The sequence below is a fragment of the Dipodomys merriami genome, unplaced genomic scaffold (assembly GCF_024711535.1).
Source record: "Dipodomys merriami isolate MVZ:Mamm:240054 unplaced genomic scaffold, mDipMer1.0.p SCAF_39, whole genome shotgun sequence".
Classification (NCBI taxonomy): domain Eukaryota; kingdom Metazoa; phylum Chordata; class Mammalia; order Rodentia; family Heteromyidae; genus Dipodomys; species Dipodomys merriami.
In genome coordinates, this window is record NW_027205492.1 from 12,018,777 (window position 1) to 12,036,201 (window position 17,425).

The following is a 17,425-nucleotide window of genomic DNA, read 5'->3' on the forward strand; positions in this document are numbered from 1 at the left end:
AAAGCCCAGCCCAGCCTCCAAGCAGAGGCCCAGGATGCCCACGCCGGGCCTGGGAGCAGGCCAGGGGCCGTGCCCTCGGCTGTGCCAGCTGCCAGGAGCTGTCTGTCTGAAGCGACCGGACCCAGGCCTCCCGGGGCCGGGAGATCGCATTCCAGCCGCCAAGCTGCAAAGCCCCTGTGGGCAGCAATAAAAATTCCTAGACAGGTAGTCAGGTAGGGGCGGCGCGCGGGATGGCGCAGGAAGAGCAGAGAGGCAGGAGCGGGGAACTGCTGCCCCGTCCCACACAGCAGGCAGAAGCTGGGGGTGTCTCCTCTCAGTCTGTCCCCTCCTGGTGGTGCAGGACCAGCCTCCAGGCCCAGGATCCAGCCTGACTGAGAGAGCCACTGTGAGCACTGGGGGATGGAGGCGTGGGGGGGGGGCACGGGTCCTGGGATGGACACTGCAGGCTTCTTCCTGCTTGCCTTTCCCCACTGTGTCCCCCTTGCCAGGAGCTAAAGAAACGTCCCACAACCTACCACAGCTCCACTGGGCAAACACTGGCCACGGAGAGATCAGCCTGCACACATCTGTGCCCTGAGGCCGCCACGGGCCTGTCACCCACACCCGGAGAGCTCGGGCACACCTGAGTGTGTGGGAGAGGCTGGCAGGGCACTGACATGGCCCCCAGCCATCTCGTCACCTGTCATCCCGAGACGGTGGCCCACCGCCCGCTGTGTGTCTGCACTGTGCCTCTGCAAGTGGGGGGGTACCCCCCGTCCCTGTGTTCTCAGCCCCCTGCAACCAACAGCCCTTCCCACTCCCGCTGGACATGACCCCATGGCTCCATCTCATTACGATGGAGTTGACCCTGACCTTCAAATGACTGGATGACCTTAGAAGGCCAGGGAAGGAAGTGCTTCACTCTGGGGGGAAAGCGGGGTCTGTAATTGTCTGTTAAGGACGTGTGAGGGGCTCGGGGTTCAGACCCAGCTCCCCAGGAGTCACTCCAGCCCTCCCGGCTTCTGCCACCTCCAGGCAGCCCGTTAAAGCTCCAAAGCAGTTTTCTTTGCAACCGAGATGGCCATTCAGCCTACTCGCTTTGCTGCTCAGCTTGGTCTTAGCACCAAAATTGGTCCGCGCTCCCCCTACCTTCCCAGCGTATTTTTAATACACGTGATCACAAGCACATGGCAATAAGCTTTAAAAAAATTCCCGCACACACACCATCCCTAACCTTCTCCTGGGTGGCTAGCTTGCTCTGAGCCTTCAGATCTTCTGGAACTTTCACAGTAGAGTGGTAGGAGAGCTTCTCCAGCCATTGGCCCTGCAGTCCGGGAGCCTGTTTCCTCAGCTGTAGAACAGATTTCACAGTTCCCACAGGAGTTGAATGTGACACCATGCTGGGCACAGCATGGGCACTGGGAAGACATGCCAGGCGGCAGCTAGGGGCTGTCCTCAGAGCCCCAGAAAGTCAGCACTACTGGCTGCACGAGCCACAGGCATGTCCTCCAGGCCGCTCTCATGCCAGCTTTTCTACTTCAGGAAATGCTGGAGCGCTCATGCCCGCCTATCACCTTGGCTATTCAGGAGGCTGAGACCTGAGGATTGATGTTCAAAGCCAGCCTGGACAAAAAAAAAAGTCAGTGAGACTCATCTCCAATTAAGAAGGCTGGAAGCAGAGCCGTGGCTCAAGTGGTAGAGCACCAGGCTTGCACAAAAAATGTTAAGCAAGAATGCCCAGGCCTTGAGTTCAAGCCCCTGTCAGGACCGGCACCCCCCGCAAAAAAAGAAAATGCTGGAGCAGAGCACACCAGACCACAGACTGCCGGCCCCTCCCCGCTCTCCAGGACGCTGAGTGCACTCACTTACCAAGTGCACCCACTCACGGGCCACACCCCAGCCCCAGACATTCTAAGCGGCTGTCTGTGCTTACCGCCTCTGAGTAACCTCCTCCCCAAGACATGACTCATCTGTCTGGGGTCACCCATATCCTCGCTCCTGAGGTGCAGGCCAGGTGTGGCGGGCGGGCACACGCGGAGGTGCTCGGGGCTGGCCCGCATGGCTGTGGGGGCCACGGAGACCCAGAGGTGCTGGACAGCCCCGAAGGCCCCTCCCGGCTGCGGCTGGGACAGAGCCCAAGCCTCGGGACTCACATTCAGGTTATGGAACGTGTTCCCACCTGGCATCCCAGGGCGCAGCCCTTCCGCCCCATCTCATGGACATGGTGTATTCTACTGGGAAGGAACCGGGGCCCCCCGACCTAGGCCACCCCAGAGTGGGGTCACGGGTGTCCATGTCAAAGCCTGACAAATGCGGTGCACACGCAGCTGGGTCCTTTGCGCTCGGGCAGGTGGGGACAAGGCCCTGAGGAGGGCCAGGAGCATTGTGGGGGGACGAGGTCCCAGCCGGCTGTGGGCAGCTGAGACACGCACACGCCTGTCCAGACACGCCACCTTGCTCGAGTGTGCACACAACTCCAGAGAACACCTCCCGAGCTGGGAAAGGGCCGTCGGACGCGCAGTGAACCCCCACCCCCGTCACTCTCTCAAGATTGTGGGGGGCACAGTTATGCTCATTTGAGAGGGGAAAACAGGGCAGAGAAGAGATGGGGAGGGGGGACGGGAAGGGGATGAGCCTGGGCTCCTTGGTGGCTGCAGAGACAACCTGACGCCGAGCTGGCGCACTGTCTTACGTGTGGGCTTGGCTTCGGTGTGCCCCGGGCCTGCTCCTCAGCCGTTCTCCCACATGCCTGGTGCCCCAAGAGTCTCAGTGACCCCTTCTTCCTCCAGCAGCCAACTTCCCTGTCCTGAGTCAAGAAAGGAAGCGGGGGAGGGGGCGGGGGGGGGGGAGTGTTCCTGGCCTGCGGGAAGGGACACAGGCTCAGGTGGGAAAATCCCAAGTCCATAGACAAGCAGAGGTCCCAAATCAGCCATGCGTCTACACCATGACAGGCTCCAAGCCTGGACAAGCTGCAGCCCAAGTTCAAAGCCACGCGTCCCCCTGCTGAGTTCTGGCAGGTGACTCGGCTCTGCCTTCGGTGGCACTGCCAACAGGAACTGCTGCAGTCTGCTGAGCACACACACTGGGGCAGGCACCAGGGAAAGCCTACCTGCATCAAGGCCTCTCAGAGTCTCCCCTCCCTGGTCTCATCCCAAACACCACCCCTACTTACTTCTGAGTCTACTGCACAGAAAGGGTCCAGAGCTCACTCTCACTAGAGTGTAAAGGAAGGCTGCATAGTGCTTAGGAAGGACCTCCATCAAGACTTGTAAGAAGAGGCTAGTAACTAAACCAGAGGGCACTGCGCACTTCTGGGTCCCTGACCCTCACCTCAACCACACTCACGAGTCTCCCTGGATCTAATCATGGTCACTGGGAGATTCCTGTTCCAGGAATCACGCACGTGGATGGCACCTCTCTCCAGGTGGAGAGGCCCGTGAGCCTGCTGGGGAGGGGAGGAGGACGTAGGTCCAGGGTCCTGGCGCCCACAGGTGAGGGCATCCTCAGACCTCGTGGAAGGGGCTGTGGAGACTTCATTACCAGCCCCGGACTCATGGTGACAAGGGATGGACCCAGACCCCGTCCCCCCTCCCTTCCCCGCCATGTCACAGCCCACTGTTCTCCCAGCCCCTGTTCTGTTCAGACCATTCTCGTTTTCTACATCCTGGGTACACACAGAGTTCATCACTTAAGCCCACTCTGAGCTCAGACCACCACCTAGGTAAGGATCACAGCCCAGCAAGGATGATGGTACAATCGATTAGCGATGTCTGTCACAGGCAGCAAGTGGAGTGTTAGATCGAATGCCATGCTCTCAACAGCCACAGTCACAAAGCAGGTCAATAAATCCTGCCTGGGTCACTAGAGGGTCACCAGCAAATCTCCCCACAGTGAACTTTCCCAAGCCACGCAGCCGGGCTGCCACCTACGTGCTCTGTGCCCGGCCGAGGATGGGCAGAACACCCGAGCCAGGTGTGAGACTGAGAGCACCGGGGACGGTCACACGGAGGTCAGGCAGAGGAGCCCCTACAGGAAAGACATTTTGCAGGAAGAAATAGTCCTCCGCTAATCACAAGCAACTCGATTTACTGGATGCCAGAAGCTGGGCTCCTAATTACCCCCCCGGGCCACGCGGGCAGGCCGTTCTAATTACCCTGGAGATGAGAGAGCAGTGACAATTTTATTTAGGGCCCAAAGCAACTAGTAAAATTAGGGAAAATTAGCATCACATATAAACTCAGAGACTTCACAGCCTAATGTGAAGACCTAAAGACTGAAAACATTGAATAATTTTTATTAGAACTGCAGACAGGGCAGGGGGGTCCCCAATGCTCAGGGGTGGACCCCTCCTTAAGTTTCACGCTGGACCCAGCCAGAAGACTTTCTAAAAGGCATCATGGTGGGCCAGAACAGTACAGGATCGGTGGGAGCACACCTCCATGCGTGTCAGCCTGCTCAGAGACCACGAGCCACCAACAGGACAGCTGCACCGAGGACAAGAGCCGGCCACGGGCATCTGTTGTCAAGATCGACGGGCGCAAACGGGGTCTGTTCAAAAAGTGGGTGAGTGGTGTTTCGTGGGTTATAGTGACCCATATAATTGACACCTGTCAACCCTCCCTGCTCCTTCGGCAGCCTATAAATAGATAAGAGAGAAACAGTTCCCCTGGCGGCCGTGACCCCCTCACCTGCTCGGCTGGGTCTGGAGTGAATCACCCGCGGCTCAGCGGCACGGCCGGAGATCCGAAATGACTGAGTGACGGAGGTGGCACAGACACTATAAATGAATCACTCCGTCGGCAAGACCAAACCTTTGGCTTCCACAGACACCCATTACCAAGTAGAAAGAAAAGAACAAAGGAATTACTCAGGGTGTTTGCGCAAAGTTGATTCATGGGTTTAGGGAATGATTACCGACAGGTTTGGGAGAAGGTGATTTGAGCCGCGGCCAGGCGAAGCGCTCCGGCTAGTGGGCTGGGAATTTACCAAATGGGGTGGGAAGGGGGTGTGGACTTGGGCAGGCTCAGGGGCCTCCTCCACCTTTGACTTTCTACCTTCTTCTGGAAGGTAACCTAAGACAGGCACGGCCACCTGGGGAGGCAGACCAGTACTGAAGTGCAGTCTCAGCAGAAGTCTGGGCATAAACTGTTACTTTGTGTTGCTTAAAGGTTAAACTCCCAGGCCAGCTCTCCACCAACAGGACAAGTTGTTTCAGCCTAAAGGATAGCATCTGTTGTAGCCATGGGCAAATGCGGAGTCTCCCTAACGAAGGGGGCCTCTCTATGATTCGCCCCAGGCTCAGACCGAATCTGGCTGCCTTGGGCTCTGAGCATGGGACGGGGGCGTGCAGTCTGAGCAGCTGCCTGGCCAGGCTGGCGCGTGCTGACGGGCAGCCACTGCAGGCCAATGAGGTGGGGGACCTTATCGTCACCCCAATACCATTTACCACACCCCTCCCAGGCACTGCACGAACAGCACGCTCAGTAGCCTGGTGTAGGAATTCCTGCTCTTCCTTCCAAAACACAGCAGCTAAGACCCGAGACAGCAATCAGCACCCAGCTCAAGATGGTGGAGTGAGACCTCTGCGCCCGTGAAACCCCTGATCATCACGCACGCCAGCGACAGCTCCCAGTGCCGGGGCCCTGATGCACACAGGAGCTGGAGGCCAAGACTCCATTTCCTCCCTCCCACGGCCAATGCAATGTGTGGTGGTTTCCTGTGGCCGTGACAACTTGTTAGTGCTCTTCCTTGGTGCACGGTCCAACTCGGGCCTCCAGACTTGGGACAGAATCTAAAACATCCCACGGGGGCGAGTCTTGTAAAGGAAATGTGCTGGGGGCAGGGAGCACTCCAGTGTGGATTCTGGACCAGGAACTGGGGGTTGTGTCTCCACTGAGCATTGGCTACGCTATGTGGCCTGCAGCAAGGGCTCTGCCCTCCGGGATCCCAAGTTTGCCTCCATAAACCGGTGATAACAGCGCCCCTTGAAGATTCAGAACTCTGCATCACTGGTGCCTGGCACATGATGCCTCCACCCCCAACCAGGAAGCAGAGTGGAAGCAAGACTCCATCCTCCTGGGAACAGACGAGCAAAGCCATTCTGTGGCTCTCAGAAAGCTCAAGGATGTCCCCAAACTTTTCCAGGCTTCCCCGGGGGCACTGAGCCCTCCCCACGCTCCTGTAGGCAAGCCATCGTGGGAATTTTCCCCTCTTGGCAACAGATGTGTCTGCCAGTGACTGGCAGGCCGGGGTGAGGCAGGGGCTGGCTCCGCGGGGTCAGGGCCTGTGGGAGGGGGCGGCTGCACTCAACGTTGCCACAGCTGCACAAGCCAGAGGCGGCCCCGCCCACCCGCGCAGGGCCCCTGAGCTGCTGGCTGGGCCCCCCATACACTCACTTCCCAAACTGGGGCCTCGCCCCCTGGCAAGCTTCTGCCTTTCTGCTTCCCCATGTTTCTGAATAGGACCTGATGGGGTGCTGGGACATAAGGGGTTGTGGGATTCATGACCCGACTTTGGTGGCACCCCCAGCCTCTTCACCAGAGCCGCTGGGATTGAGGGAACCGCTGGCCAGTCCGGGACACTGCGGGGCGCCCTGGCTGGGCATGCGTGCTGGGGCTTCTAACAGGCAGGTCTGCAGTGCGCCAGGCAGGCACCAAAACTCAATGACCTCCAGCCAAGAGCAGGGCAGGGGCTCCAGGCTTCTGACCCTAGGGCACGATGCCGGATGAGACTCACGGTGGGACCCCCATATGTGCGTGGGGCCGTAGGGAATTCTCTACAACCTCTCTGCGACAGGAAGCAAGCAACACTGGTGAGAGAAAGAAACTGCCAGCCAGGGCTGAAAATCTGCGAGTCTGACACAGAAATCGCACCACAGGGTGCCCCGGGGTGGACATAGTGGCCACATGAGTTCTGGGTGGTGTCAGGGGACAGAGGCGGAAGAACAGGCCTATCTTTTACTCTTGTTATTCTCTTATTAATTTTCCTGCAGTGCTGGGGGCGGAACCCGGGGCCTCACGCAGGCCAGGCACGATTCCTCACGGAGCAGCCCGCGGAGGCCCCTTTAGTGGAACCTGGAGCCCAGCTTCGGGCCACCTCAGAGACAAACGTCTTTGAGTTTCCCTCAAACTTTCTTCTCCCCACCTGAGGCAATCCTGGAGCAGCCTGCTGCCTCACAGCTCCCCGCGTGCCCCAGACACGCCCGCCTTACACAACACCTTTCAGAACGCAGCATCCAGCCCTCAGCTGTGATCTCCTTCCCGAATTTGGAGCAGGTAGCTGGCCCGCCTCCCAAGTTCAACGGCAGGGGTCACTCCCGGGGAAGCAGCGTCCCACCGTCCGGCTGGCCGCCCCGTCCACCAGCGTCCTCCTCCCATAAAAGCTTCAGTGCCTGGCCAAGTGGGGTTTCTGTCCCCCCAAGTCTGGGACTGAAGTGCATCTTTCAGCGTGGGGGTTGATGGGAGGTAGGGAAGAGACCCCGGCCCCAACAGCCATTGTCTCAGGACTGCCTAACTCATAGAGGACAAGGTACACTTCCCTCCAATGCCACCTCCCACACTGCTTCTTCCTCCTGACAAACCTAGATGTCTTAACCACTTCTAACCTAAGAGTAGCTGACAGGGCAGACGGGAAGGGGCAGAGGCTGTGTGTGCACGTGTACCCAGACATGTGGCACACATATGTATACAGAAACAAGCAGGGATTTTTGCATCTTGACAAATGCTAGACCAGCCCCTGACCCTGGGTCAAATGGCACCTGGAGCTGGCTTCTCTCAGGCCTGCTTCGACGCAGCAGCCACTGTCTGACCCAAGACCACAGTTACAATACACAGCTCTCCCACTGCACCAGACACCAGACCTAACCCAGACGGCGGGGAAGGCCTGGGGGTCCCAGTGTGGAGGCCCAAGGGGAAAGCAGCGAATGTCTGGTCTCCACATTTCCACCCAGTGGAAAACACCAGCCTCTCGGCTTCCAGAGCCTCCTTAAAGCAGAAACCCACCCCAGAGGAGCCCCCTCCTCCCCCGAGGGGCACAAGCGGCCCTCCTGAAGGAAAGGCTGAGTGGCAGGTATCAACCTGGAGCGCAGGTGGGCAGCCTGGCTAGGCCTGGTTTCTGAAGGGGGAGCCAGGGTCATCTCGCAATTCAGACGCTGCCCTTGGCACCCAAAGCCCTCTGGAGAAGCTGGCACTGGGTAAGTGCAATTCTGGACCAGAGCTGTCAGACCCATAGGCCACCATCCCTGCCCACCCACAATGCCCAGGGCAGGGCAGGCACAGCAGTCACATGTCTGGGGTAAGCTGGGGCAGGGGAGCCATGGGGCCCTGAAGAAATAAATGCCTGCGGTGACCCCAGTCTATTCAGAAAGCATACACACCAGCACCTACCTACTCGACCCCCAGGATTCAAGCAAAAGCCAGAGGAGAACCATGATGGAGCAGAACCAGAGGCCAGAAAAGACTGCCTCAGCACCAGGCTGAGGCCTCCTGGTGGCTGTGGTGCCATTTGGGCCAGGCGCGTTTAGTCCCCAGGATTCTGGCTTAAACAACAAGGACAACAACAACAAAAGCTTATGTTTTCATTGTGTGTTTGGGGAACAGAGAATTCCACCAGAGTCAAGAGAAGGAAAAGATGAGAGCCCTCCTTTCCCCGCTCTGGAGTGTCTTGTGAAAGATGTTTTCCGGGCTCCAAGCCCAAGGTGGGCCTCTCAGGGCTCAAGGTTCTCACTCCAGGAGGCAGAATGTGGGCTCCATGGGAGACAAGCCCATGGGGCACTGGGGTGCTCGGGGGCAAAGCTTTCCAGCATGAACTCCCTGATCTCCCAAAGCAAGGCCATGAACTAACTCCAAGCTCACCGAGCCTCTCCCCGGGGTCTGCAATCTGTGGCAGCCAAAAGCCACGAAGCAGCCACCCGTGGGCAGAAGCCAGGCCCCACACAGTGCCTCGTCCAGATGGAGAGCAGAGACAGCAAACCCGGCTCAGTCTTCCATCCTATGACCCTTGACCTCAGGAAACAGAAAATGAGGAACTAAGGCCCAAGCCTACAAGCTCAACCTCTTTCTGCACACAGAGTCTTCTAGAAGGCCCCACTGTGTCTTCAAAGGTCTATATAACTGCAACTAACTCCCAGATCTACTAAATGAAAAACAATAGTCCTCCCTCCCTCCCTCCCTTCTCCCTCCTCTTCTGATCTAAAAAAAAAAAAAAAATTCTAGGAAACGCCAAGCCCCAAGTTTTCCTCACCCTGCTCTCTCCTGGAAACCAGCACACAGCTCACATTCTACACACGGCTTTTAAGGTGGTTTCCTTCCCTGCCTTGCACTTTCTTCCAATAAGCAGAGAGGTGAGGGTCCCATTCAGCGGCCTCTGAAAAGTGTCTAGGCCCTGGGGCGAGCACTTTAGTAAGGATGTTCTCCTGTGGTCGGTCAATACACATGCCAAGGAAGAGGGAAATAAGAACAACACTTTAAAAAACAATCTGGAATACAGACAGTGGATGTCCAAAGGTGTCCACCCCTTGGGGGTGAGGGGAACGTGCCATGGGGGGGTGCCCTTGTGGGGAAGTTCTCCCAAGGCAGCCTGTCAGAAAGCCACCACCGAGAGCCCTTCTCCCAACACGTGGGGACATCCTTCAGCCATATCCTCTCGCCTCAGGCAAGCCTCCAGAGTTCACTGGGGGCCTTCGCCACACCACTGGGTTTAATGCAAGCCAAGTCTGCAAGCACAGGCGCTGTGCATGTCCTCTTAGAAACTCCGGGCCTGGAAACCAGGCAGCTGGGGTGGGGCTGGGAACAGCAGGAGGGGAGTGGGTGGCAGAAGGTGGGACCCCACCACCAAAGCCTGGCCCGGCACCCCCACAGGGCCGCTCACGGGTTATTTTTACCTCCTGTGCCTCACGGTAAAGGCTCAGGGGCCCAAACCCCATGGCAGCGGCCTGCGGAAACAACCCTGAGTCAACGGCAGGCGGCTGCCCTCCTTGGGCGGCAGTGGCCCCTGGGCTGCGGGTCTGGCTGGGAGAAGCAGCAGGTTAGGGCTACAGAGGGCTGTGTGCTCAGCTGCTAAGCACTGCCATGGGGCAAAGACCTGAACAGTGAAGCTTGGAGAAGCGAAAGGTCTCCCAAAGGGTAGCCTGAGGGAGGAGTGTGGAGGAGCCACAAGAGGATGAGGGTTCAGTCCTCCCCCCAGCTGACCGTCGGCCTTGGGCTATGTCAGTAAGAAGGGGGAGACGCTTCCTGGTCTGGACTTGGGCTGTGCCACGGGACAGAGCCGACCCAGCCCAGACTTCCAACGCCCAGTTCCAGCCAGGCTGGGCCGACCGCTGCATTTTGGAGCAAGGCTGTCCCACGCACAACCCGCCCAGAACTTTGACTCATTTGTAACCGTCCCAGCAGACTGAGCCAAGCCGTCCAGACAGAAGCTATTTATAGGAGCGCTGGGGCCACAGACATTCACAATCATAATCACACTCACACACACGCACGCACTGGGACCCACACTCAGGGCCAGGCTGACCCGCGCTGAGCCCTGACTCATATCTGGACCAATGGTCCTCGGATGGGCCCGCACCCCCCTCCCCCAGACGGACGCCATACCCTAGAGAAACACCTAGACACCGTGACACCCCCGACGCGGGGGGACTCGCCTTCTGGAGAGATCGTGACTCTGATCCAGCACCCAGAGGTGCTCCCAGACTCAGACAGACGGATGGACGGACGCAGACCCAGGCAGATGCGCAGACCCGTGGCTCAAAGCCCGTCCTGGACCCCACGCCCCATCCCGCCCCATCCCGCCCGACGTGCGCGCGGCCCAGACGCGCGGCCGGCCCGACGGTGCCCCCCCCCCGCCCCAAAGTTAAGGAAGCGCCGGCCCGACGGCTCCGTGGGGAAATAAAACGCAAACTTCCCGGGCTCGGCGGCTGCCGCTCCCCCGCCGCGCCGCGCCGCCGCCGCCGGCCCCGGGTCCGAGTACGGGTGGACGGGCGGGGCGCGGGCCGCGGGGACCCGGCCGGGCTCGCGGCGCCTCGGGACAAAGCCGGGCCGGCCGCCAGCGGCCGCGAGCCGACAGGGCGCGCCCGGGGCGCGGCGGGCGCAGCCGGGGCGCGGGGCTCCGGGCCTGGGGGGGCGGGGGGACGGGCCGCGGGGTCCGCGCGGCGCGGGGCCGGGGGCCGCGGGGGGCCGCGGGGTCACTTACTGATCTCCATGCTCTGGAACAAAGAGCGCTTGCAGTTACACGTGCAGGAGACATTGGGCTGCCCGGCGGCGGCGGCGGTGCCGTTGGCCCCCATCAAGCGGTGCATGGACGGCGCGGCGGCGCGGGGCGCGCGGGGGCGGCCGGGGGGGGCTCCGGCCGGCGCCCGGCGCTCGGGCCCCGCATGCAGGAGGCGCCCGGCCCCGGCTCGCCCGGCCCGGCCCGCCCGGCTCGGGGCGCCGCCGCGCTCCCGGGGCGCCGCGGGGGCTCAGCGCGCGGGCCCGCGCCCCTCCGCGCCCGCCCGGCCGCCGCCGCTGCGCTGCCCCGGGGGCGTCGGCGGTGCCCGCGGGCGGCGTCGGGAGAGTGGGCCGGCCGCCGGGGCGCGCGCGGCCGCCGGGGCTGAGCCTCCGCCGCTGGCTTCCCCCGCCGAGCGCCGCCGCCGCCGCCGCCGCCGCCGCCTCCTCATTCAAGTCCAAGGGGATCGGGTTTCGGGCCGCGCCGCGGTCGGAGGCCGGCAGACGGTCTGACGTCAGCGCCAGACGGGGCCGCCGGTTCCCACCGCGCGGGGGCCGCGGAGGGGGCGCGCGCCGCGCCAATCCCGCCGGCCCGGGGCGGGGCGGCGGCCCGCGGGGCGGGCTCTTAAAGGGCCAGGGCGGCGCGGGGCCGGCTCGGCGGCGGGGAGCTGCCGGCGGCCCTCCCCGCACCCCGGCTCTGGCGCGGGGCCGCGTCTCCCCGGGGCTGCGCGCCCGGGAGCCGGGGCAGGGGGAGGAGCGCGCGGGCCGTCACCGCGGCCGAGCCGGGCTCGGGCAGCCGCTCCGGAGAGCCTGGAACTCGCGGAGACGCGCCCGGGAGAGCCGAGACACCCCCGGGGCCCCGTCGCGGGACCCGAGGCCGGGGCCCGAGCGCCCGGGCGGGGCCGGCGGGCTCCGGCTCCGTGCCCCAGGTGTGGGCCGGGAGAGCGACGCGAGGACCGGGCTCGGAAGGGTGTCCCGCCAGGGCGCAGTCCCGCACACGCCCGCACACGCCCTCCGCCGACGCCCCGTGCGGTGCTTCCGGAACGTCTCCGAACCACCCTCAGCCGCCCGAGGGCCGGGAGCCCCAGAGGCTCCCGCGTCCACGCGCGGAAGCAAGCGCGTCCCCGTTCTCCAGACGGGGCGGCCGGCCGGCCAGAAGGGGAAGCCTGAGCTCCACCCCGTCCTGCAGCACCCCACCCTCACCCTTCACCCCTCACCCCTCACCCCTCACCCTTCACCCCCACCCCTCACTCTTCACCCCTCACCCTCACCCTTCACCCCTCACCCCCACCCCTCACCCTTCACCCCTCACCCCCACATCCCCATTCACGCCCCACCCCTCACCCCACAACCTACACCCCTACCCCACCCCTCACCCTTCACCCCTCACCCTCACCCTTCACCCCCACCCCTCACCCTCACCCTCACCCTTCACCCCTCACCCCTCACCCTTCACCCCACACCCCTCACCCTTCACCCCTCACCCTCACCCTTCACCCCCCACCCCTCACCCTTCACCCCTCACCCTTCACCCCCACCCCTCACTCTTCATCCCTCACCCTCACCCTTCACCCCTCACCCCCACCCCTCACCCTTCACCCCTCACCCCCACATCCCCATTCACGCCCCACCCCTCACCCCACAACCTACACCCCTACCCCACCCCTCACCCTTCACCCCCACCCCTCACCCTCACCCTTCACCCCTCACCCCCACCCCTCACCCTTCACCCCACACCCCTCACCCTTCACCCCTCACCCTTCACCCCTCACCCCCACCCCTCACCCTTCATCCCCCACCCCTCACCCTTTACCCCTCACCCTCACCCTTCACCCCTCACCCTTCACCCTTCACCCCTCACCCCTCCTCACCCTCACTCCCACCCCCACCCTCACCCTTCACCCCCCACCCCTCACCCTTCACCCCCACCCTTCACCCCTCACCCTTCACCCCTCACCCTTCACCCCTCATCCTTCACCCCTCACCCCCACATCCCCATTCACGCCCCACCCCTCACCCCACAACCTACACCCCTACCCCACCCCTCATCCTTCACCCCTCACCCTTCATCCCCAACTCCTACCCTCACCCCTCACCCTTCACCCCCCACCCCTCACCCTCACCCTTCACCCCCACCCCTCACCCCCACATCCCCATCACACCCCACCCCTACCCTACCCCTCAACCTTCACCCCACACCCCTCACCCCCACATCCTCATTCACACCCCCACCCCTACCCCACCCCTTTCCCCTCCCCTCACCCCTACCCCTCATCCCTCACCCCACACCCTCAACTCCCACCCCACATCCTACACCCCTAACCTCTCACCCCCACTCCACCCCACCCTCCCACCCCCACCCACACCCTCACTTTTCACCCCACACCCCTACCCTCACCCCTCACTCCACACCCTCAACTCCCACCCCACATCCTACACCCCTCACCTCTCACCCCCACCCCACACCACCCTCCCACCCCCACCCCTCACCCACACCCTCACCTTTCACCCCACACCCCTACCTCACCCCTCACTCCACACCCTCAACTCCCACCCCCACCCCTCACCCCTCACCCTCACCTCCCACCCCCACCCCTCACCCTCACCCCCACCCCACACCCCTCACCTCTCACCCACACCCCTACCCCCACCCTCACCCCACACCCTCAACTCCCACCTCCACCCCTCACCCTTCACCCCCTACCCAACCCCCACCCCACACCCTTCACCCCTTACCCTCCACCCCTTACCCCCACTCCCCATCCCCACCCTCACCCCACTTCCCCATCTCCACCCCCACCCCTCATCCCCTACCCCACCCCTCACCCCACCCCTCACCCTTCACCGCATCCCTACCCCTCACCCTCACCCCCATCCCACACCTCCACCCCTCACCCTCTACCCCACCCCCTCTCACTCTCCACCCTCACCTGCCTCTCCTCACCCCCACCCCATCCCTCCATCCCCACCTCACCCTTCACCCCTCACCCTTCCCCCCCACCCTCACCCCACTCCCCACATCCCTCATGCCTCACTCCTCACTCCCATCCCCACCCCTCACCCCACCCCTCAACTTCCACCTCCCACCTCATCCCCCCTCACCCCATCCCCATCTTCTCCCCCACTCCTCACCCCATCCCCCACCCCGTCACCCCTCACCACCACCTTTAAATACCCAGCTACAGAGCTCCAGTCATGCCTGGAGTTTTATTAATGAGCTGAGACTCTTGTTATATTCAGAGAGGGGGAAAAACTTACAAGTTATTGTTACTTGGTTTTTAATCGATTGGCTAGAGCAGGAAAAATGAGAATTGGGGGTGGAGCAGCTTGACCCTGCAGTGCTCTGGGAGAGCTTGTTCGGACGCTGAGCTGTCCCTGGGGGCTGAGGGCTTTTCTCCAGCCCTGCAGCTCAGGGTGATGACTGCTGGGGGGGGGGGGGTCCTGAGAGCGCCCACCCCAGGGGACGCTGCTTCCAGCATGCGGCTTCCACAGGCGATTTAGCTGGTCTTTCAGCCACTGTCAGTGTCTGCTTTGCCTCCCCTCTCTCCCCCCCCACAGGTATTTCACCAGGTCTAGCTGTAGTTTGGCCTAGGTAACTTGGAGGAGCAGCTGGGGGACCCTGAGCCCGCCAGGGCTGGCCTTGGGTGACCCCAGGTGTCTCTGCGTCCTTACAGCCATCCCTGTTTTGTTCAATCAACAAACTTTGCCCTGAGTTCCAGCCCCAACACAGGGAATTCAGTTGCCCAGACAGACACAGCCCCTGCTCTGGGCTCCGGGAAGTCTCTTGCCAGCGAAGTCTCCTGCCACGGGGATCTGGCCAGTTTGGCAGTGGGGGAAATCACACGTTGATTGTCTTGGAAATGAGGCAGCTTTTACACAATGGGGGTTGAGCTGCCAGACGGCAAAAATAACCAGTTAATTCAGTGTGTTAAAACAACAAGCCTACCCACAGCATTTGAGCTCTCATTGATCTGTGGGGGGGGGGGGGGGGGGGCGGGCCACAGAATGGCACCTTTTACTGGGTATCCTCAGGGGACTCCATGGTGTCCATGTGTCACCTGGGATTGTTCCAAAGTTGGCTCACCCGCAGGACTTAATGCTGGGTGGGACCCAGCAAGCCTGGCAGTTGGAACTGGGCTCCCAAAGACAAGTTGACACAGCTGTGTGACCTCTGCTGGGTGTCTTCACCTCTCTGGCCTTTTGGAAAACTGGGCTGTTGCTGGTGCCATTGTGTAGTGGAAGGGTGGCAAGAGGGCTGAGTGCTTGCAGCTCTTCTGTTATTTAAGCCTCAGGGCCAGCCTGGGAGAGGAAAGTCTTCTGTCTACCTTCCGTGTTACAGGATTTGCAGGCTCACAGGACCCTGGCCAAGGCAGGCAGTAGGAAAGGACCAGATTGGCCTGGGAGGAGCTGAGGATTGACCATCGGTACCCCAAGGAAATTTCTGGGTGTTTAGAGCTGCCAGATAAAATAAGGCTTGGATGCCTGGTGAGGTCTGAATATCAGGCAAACTGTGAGTAATGTTTAATGTATGCATAGTTGGGACACATTAAAATCAGTCATTGCATATCTAAAATTCAGATTCAATTGGTGTCTGTGCTTTACTTGCTAAGTTTTGTAAGCCTTTGTGTGCCTGGCACTGTGGGTGCCAGGTTGAGGGGTGGGGTAGGGGTGGGGTGTGAATGGGGATGTGGGGGTGAGGGGTGGGGGTGAAGGGTGAGGGGTGGGGGGTGAAGGGTGAGGGGTGAGGGTAGGAGTTGGGGATGAGGGGTGAGGGGTGGGGTAGGGGTGTAGGTTGTGGGGTGAGGGGTGGGGCGTGAATGGGGATGTGGGGGTGAGGGGTGAAGGATGAGGGGTGAAGGGTGAAGGGTAAGGGGTGGGGGTAAAGGGTGAGGGTGGGGGGTGAAGGGTGAGGGGTGGGGGGTGAAGGGTGACCCTCCTTCAGGGTCAGCCGTGTAGGCCTGTGTCCGGGGTTAGGCTGGGTTCAGGCAGTGGAGCGCAATTCTCCTGTGTGGTACGCAGGTGTGTGGACAAGGCCAGGGTGCTGATGTACTGAAGGGAGAGCTTGCATGCTGTGCTGCAAATGGGGTGCCGGGGAGGCCCCCACCTTGGGGAGCCAGGCAGCCTGGCTCCCAGAAGAAAGACCACAAGCCAGGGAATGGAAGTTCCTTCGTTCATTCAACAAATGCTATCCATCTATTCCGTCCCCAGCTCGGTGGCTGGACACCCCACAAGGGCCCTGTCCAGCCCCCGCTTCCCGGGCTGGCACTTGTGAAGGAGAGATGGCAGGTCAGGGTGACGCCTTCGGAGAACAAGAGCGAAACAGAGAGCGGGGCTGGGGAATCTCCGAGTCCCCAAGTCGGGAGGCCTCTCTGCAGGGTTGAGAGCCAGGTGTGTCAGGGGTGCCGGGCAGAGCGCCCCACGCCAGGGGCAGCACGTGCCAAGGCTGAAGCTGTTGGCATTAGAGCAGCCCAGGGACCCTCCTTGTCCCCGCCAGCGGGAGTGTGGGACTGTCAGCCCTGTGGAATGGTGTCCCCAGGAGCTTGCGGCCAGGCCTCCCCGACAGCCCGGGCTGCTGTGGGCTGCCTATGGGTGGGAGCCACTGTGGAGGGATCTTCAGAGGAAAGGTCTTGTCTCAGCCGCCAAGCAGGCTCTGTTCCCAGCAGCAAGGTCTGGGCCGGGATGCTGGCAGCCCTTTGGGGTGCAGCTCCTTCTGTTCCATGAGCCCCGGTGCTCTCGTGACTCCCAGGCTCAGCTCGACGCTGTGCTGTCTAATGCTGTACACAAAACTGGGAATCATTAATAATTTTGGAACAAGGGCCTCGAAAATTCTGTAGCCAGTCTTGCTCAGATGCCAGCCTTGAGCTGTCTGCCAGCCTGGAGTGTGGGAGAGCCAAGGTAGGAGTTGGCTGCGGTCGGTGGTAGCTGGCAGTGTCCTGATGGTGCCCGCTGGGCCAGTGGTGGCTAGGCACCGTGGGAAGTGGCTAGGCACCACTGAGTCAGCAAAGAGCCGGCTCTGAGAGGACTACCAGGGGCCAGCCCGGCAGCCCCCTCCCCCACCCGCACCCCCATGGACCTCAGACAGAGCTGTGCCCTCTCAGAACCCATCCTGGGCTGCCTGAGGATCGAATGACCACTTCCTCTGGCTTACTACCACCGACCCCTTTCCCTCAGCCTCAGGCAAGCTGCTGCTGAGCTACCGCCAGTCCTCAGGGGGTTTTGAAAGAAGGTATTGCCACATAGCCCAGGCT

The 17,425-nt window shown here is 61.6% G+C and overlaps 1 protein-coding gene across 1 annotated transcript in view; it reads right to left on the bottom strand.

Moving 5' to 3' along the window:
* Nucleotides 1-11,341, bottom strand: part of Pmepa1 (prostate transmembrane protein, androgen induced 1) — a 41,746-nt gene extending 30,405 nt beyond the window's left edge. Inside the window, exon 1 of the mRNA XM_069990049.1 lies at nt 11,167-11,341. Coding sequence (XP_069846150.1) covers nt 11,167-11,272 — 106 coding nt within the window. The 5' untranslated portion in view covers nt 11,273-11,341. The remainder of the gene's footprint in view (nt 1-11,166) is intronic.
* Nucleotides 11,342-17,425: the final 6,084 nt, after the last annotated feature.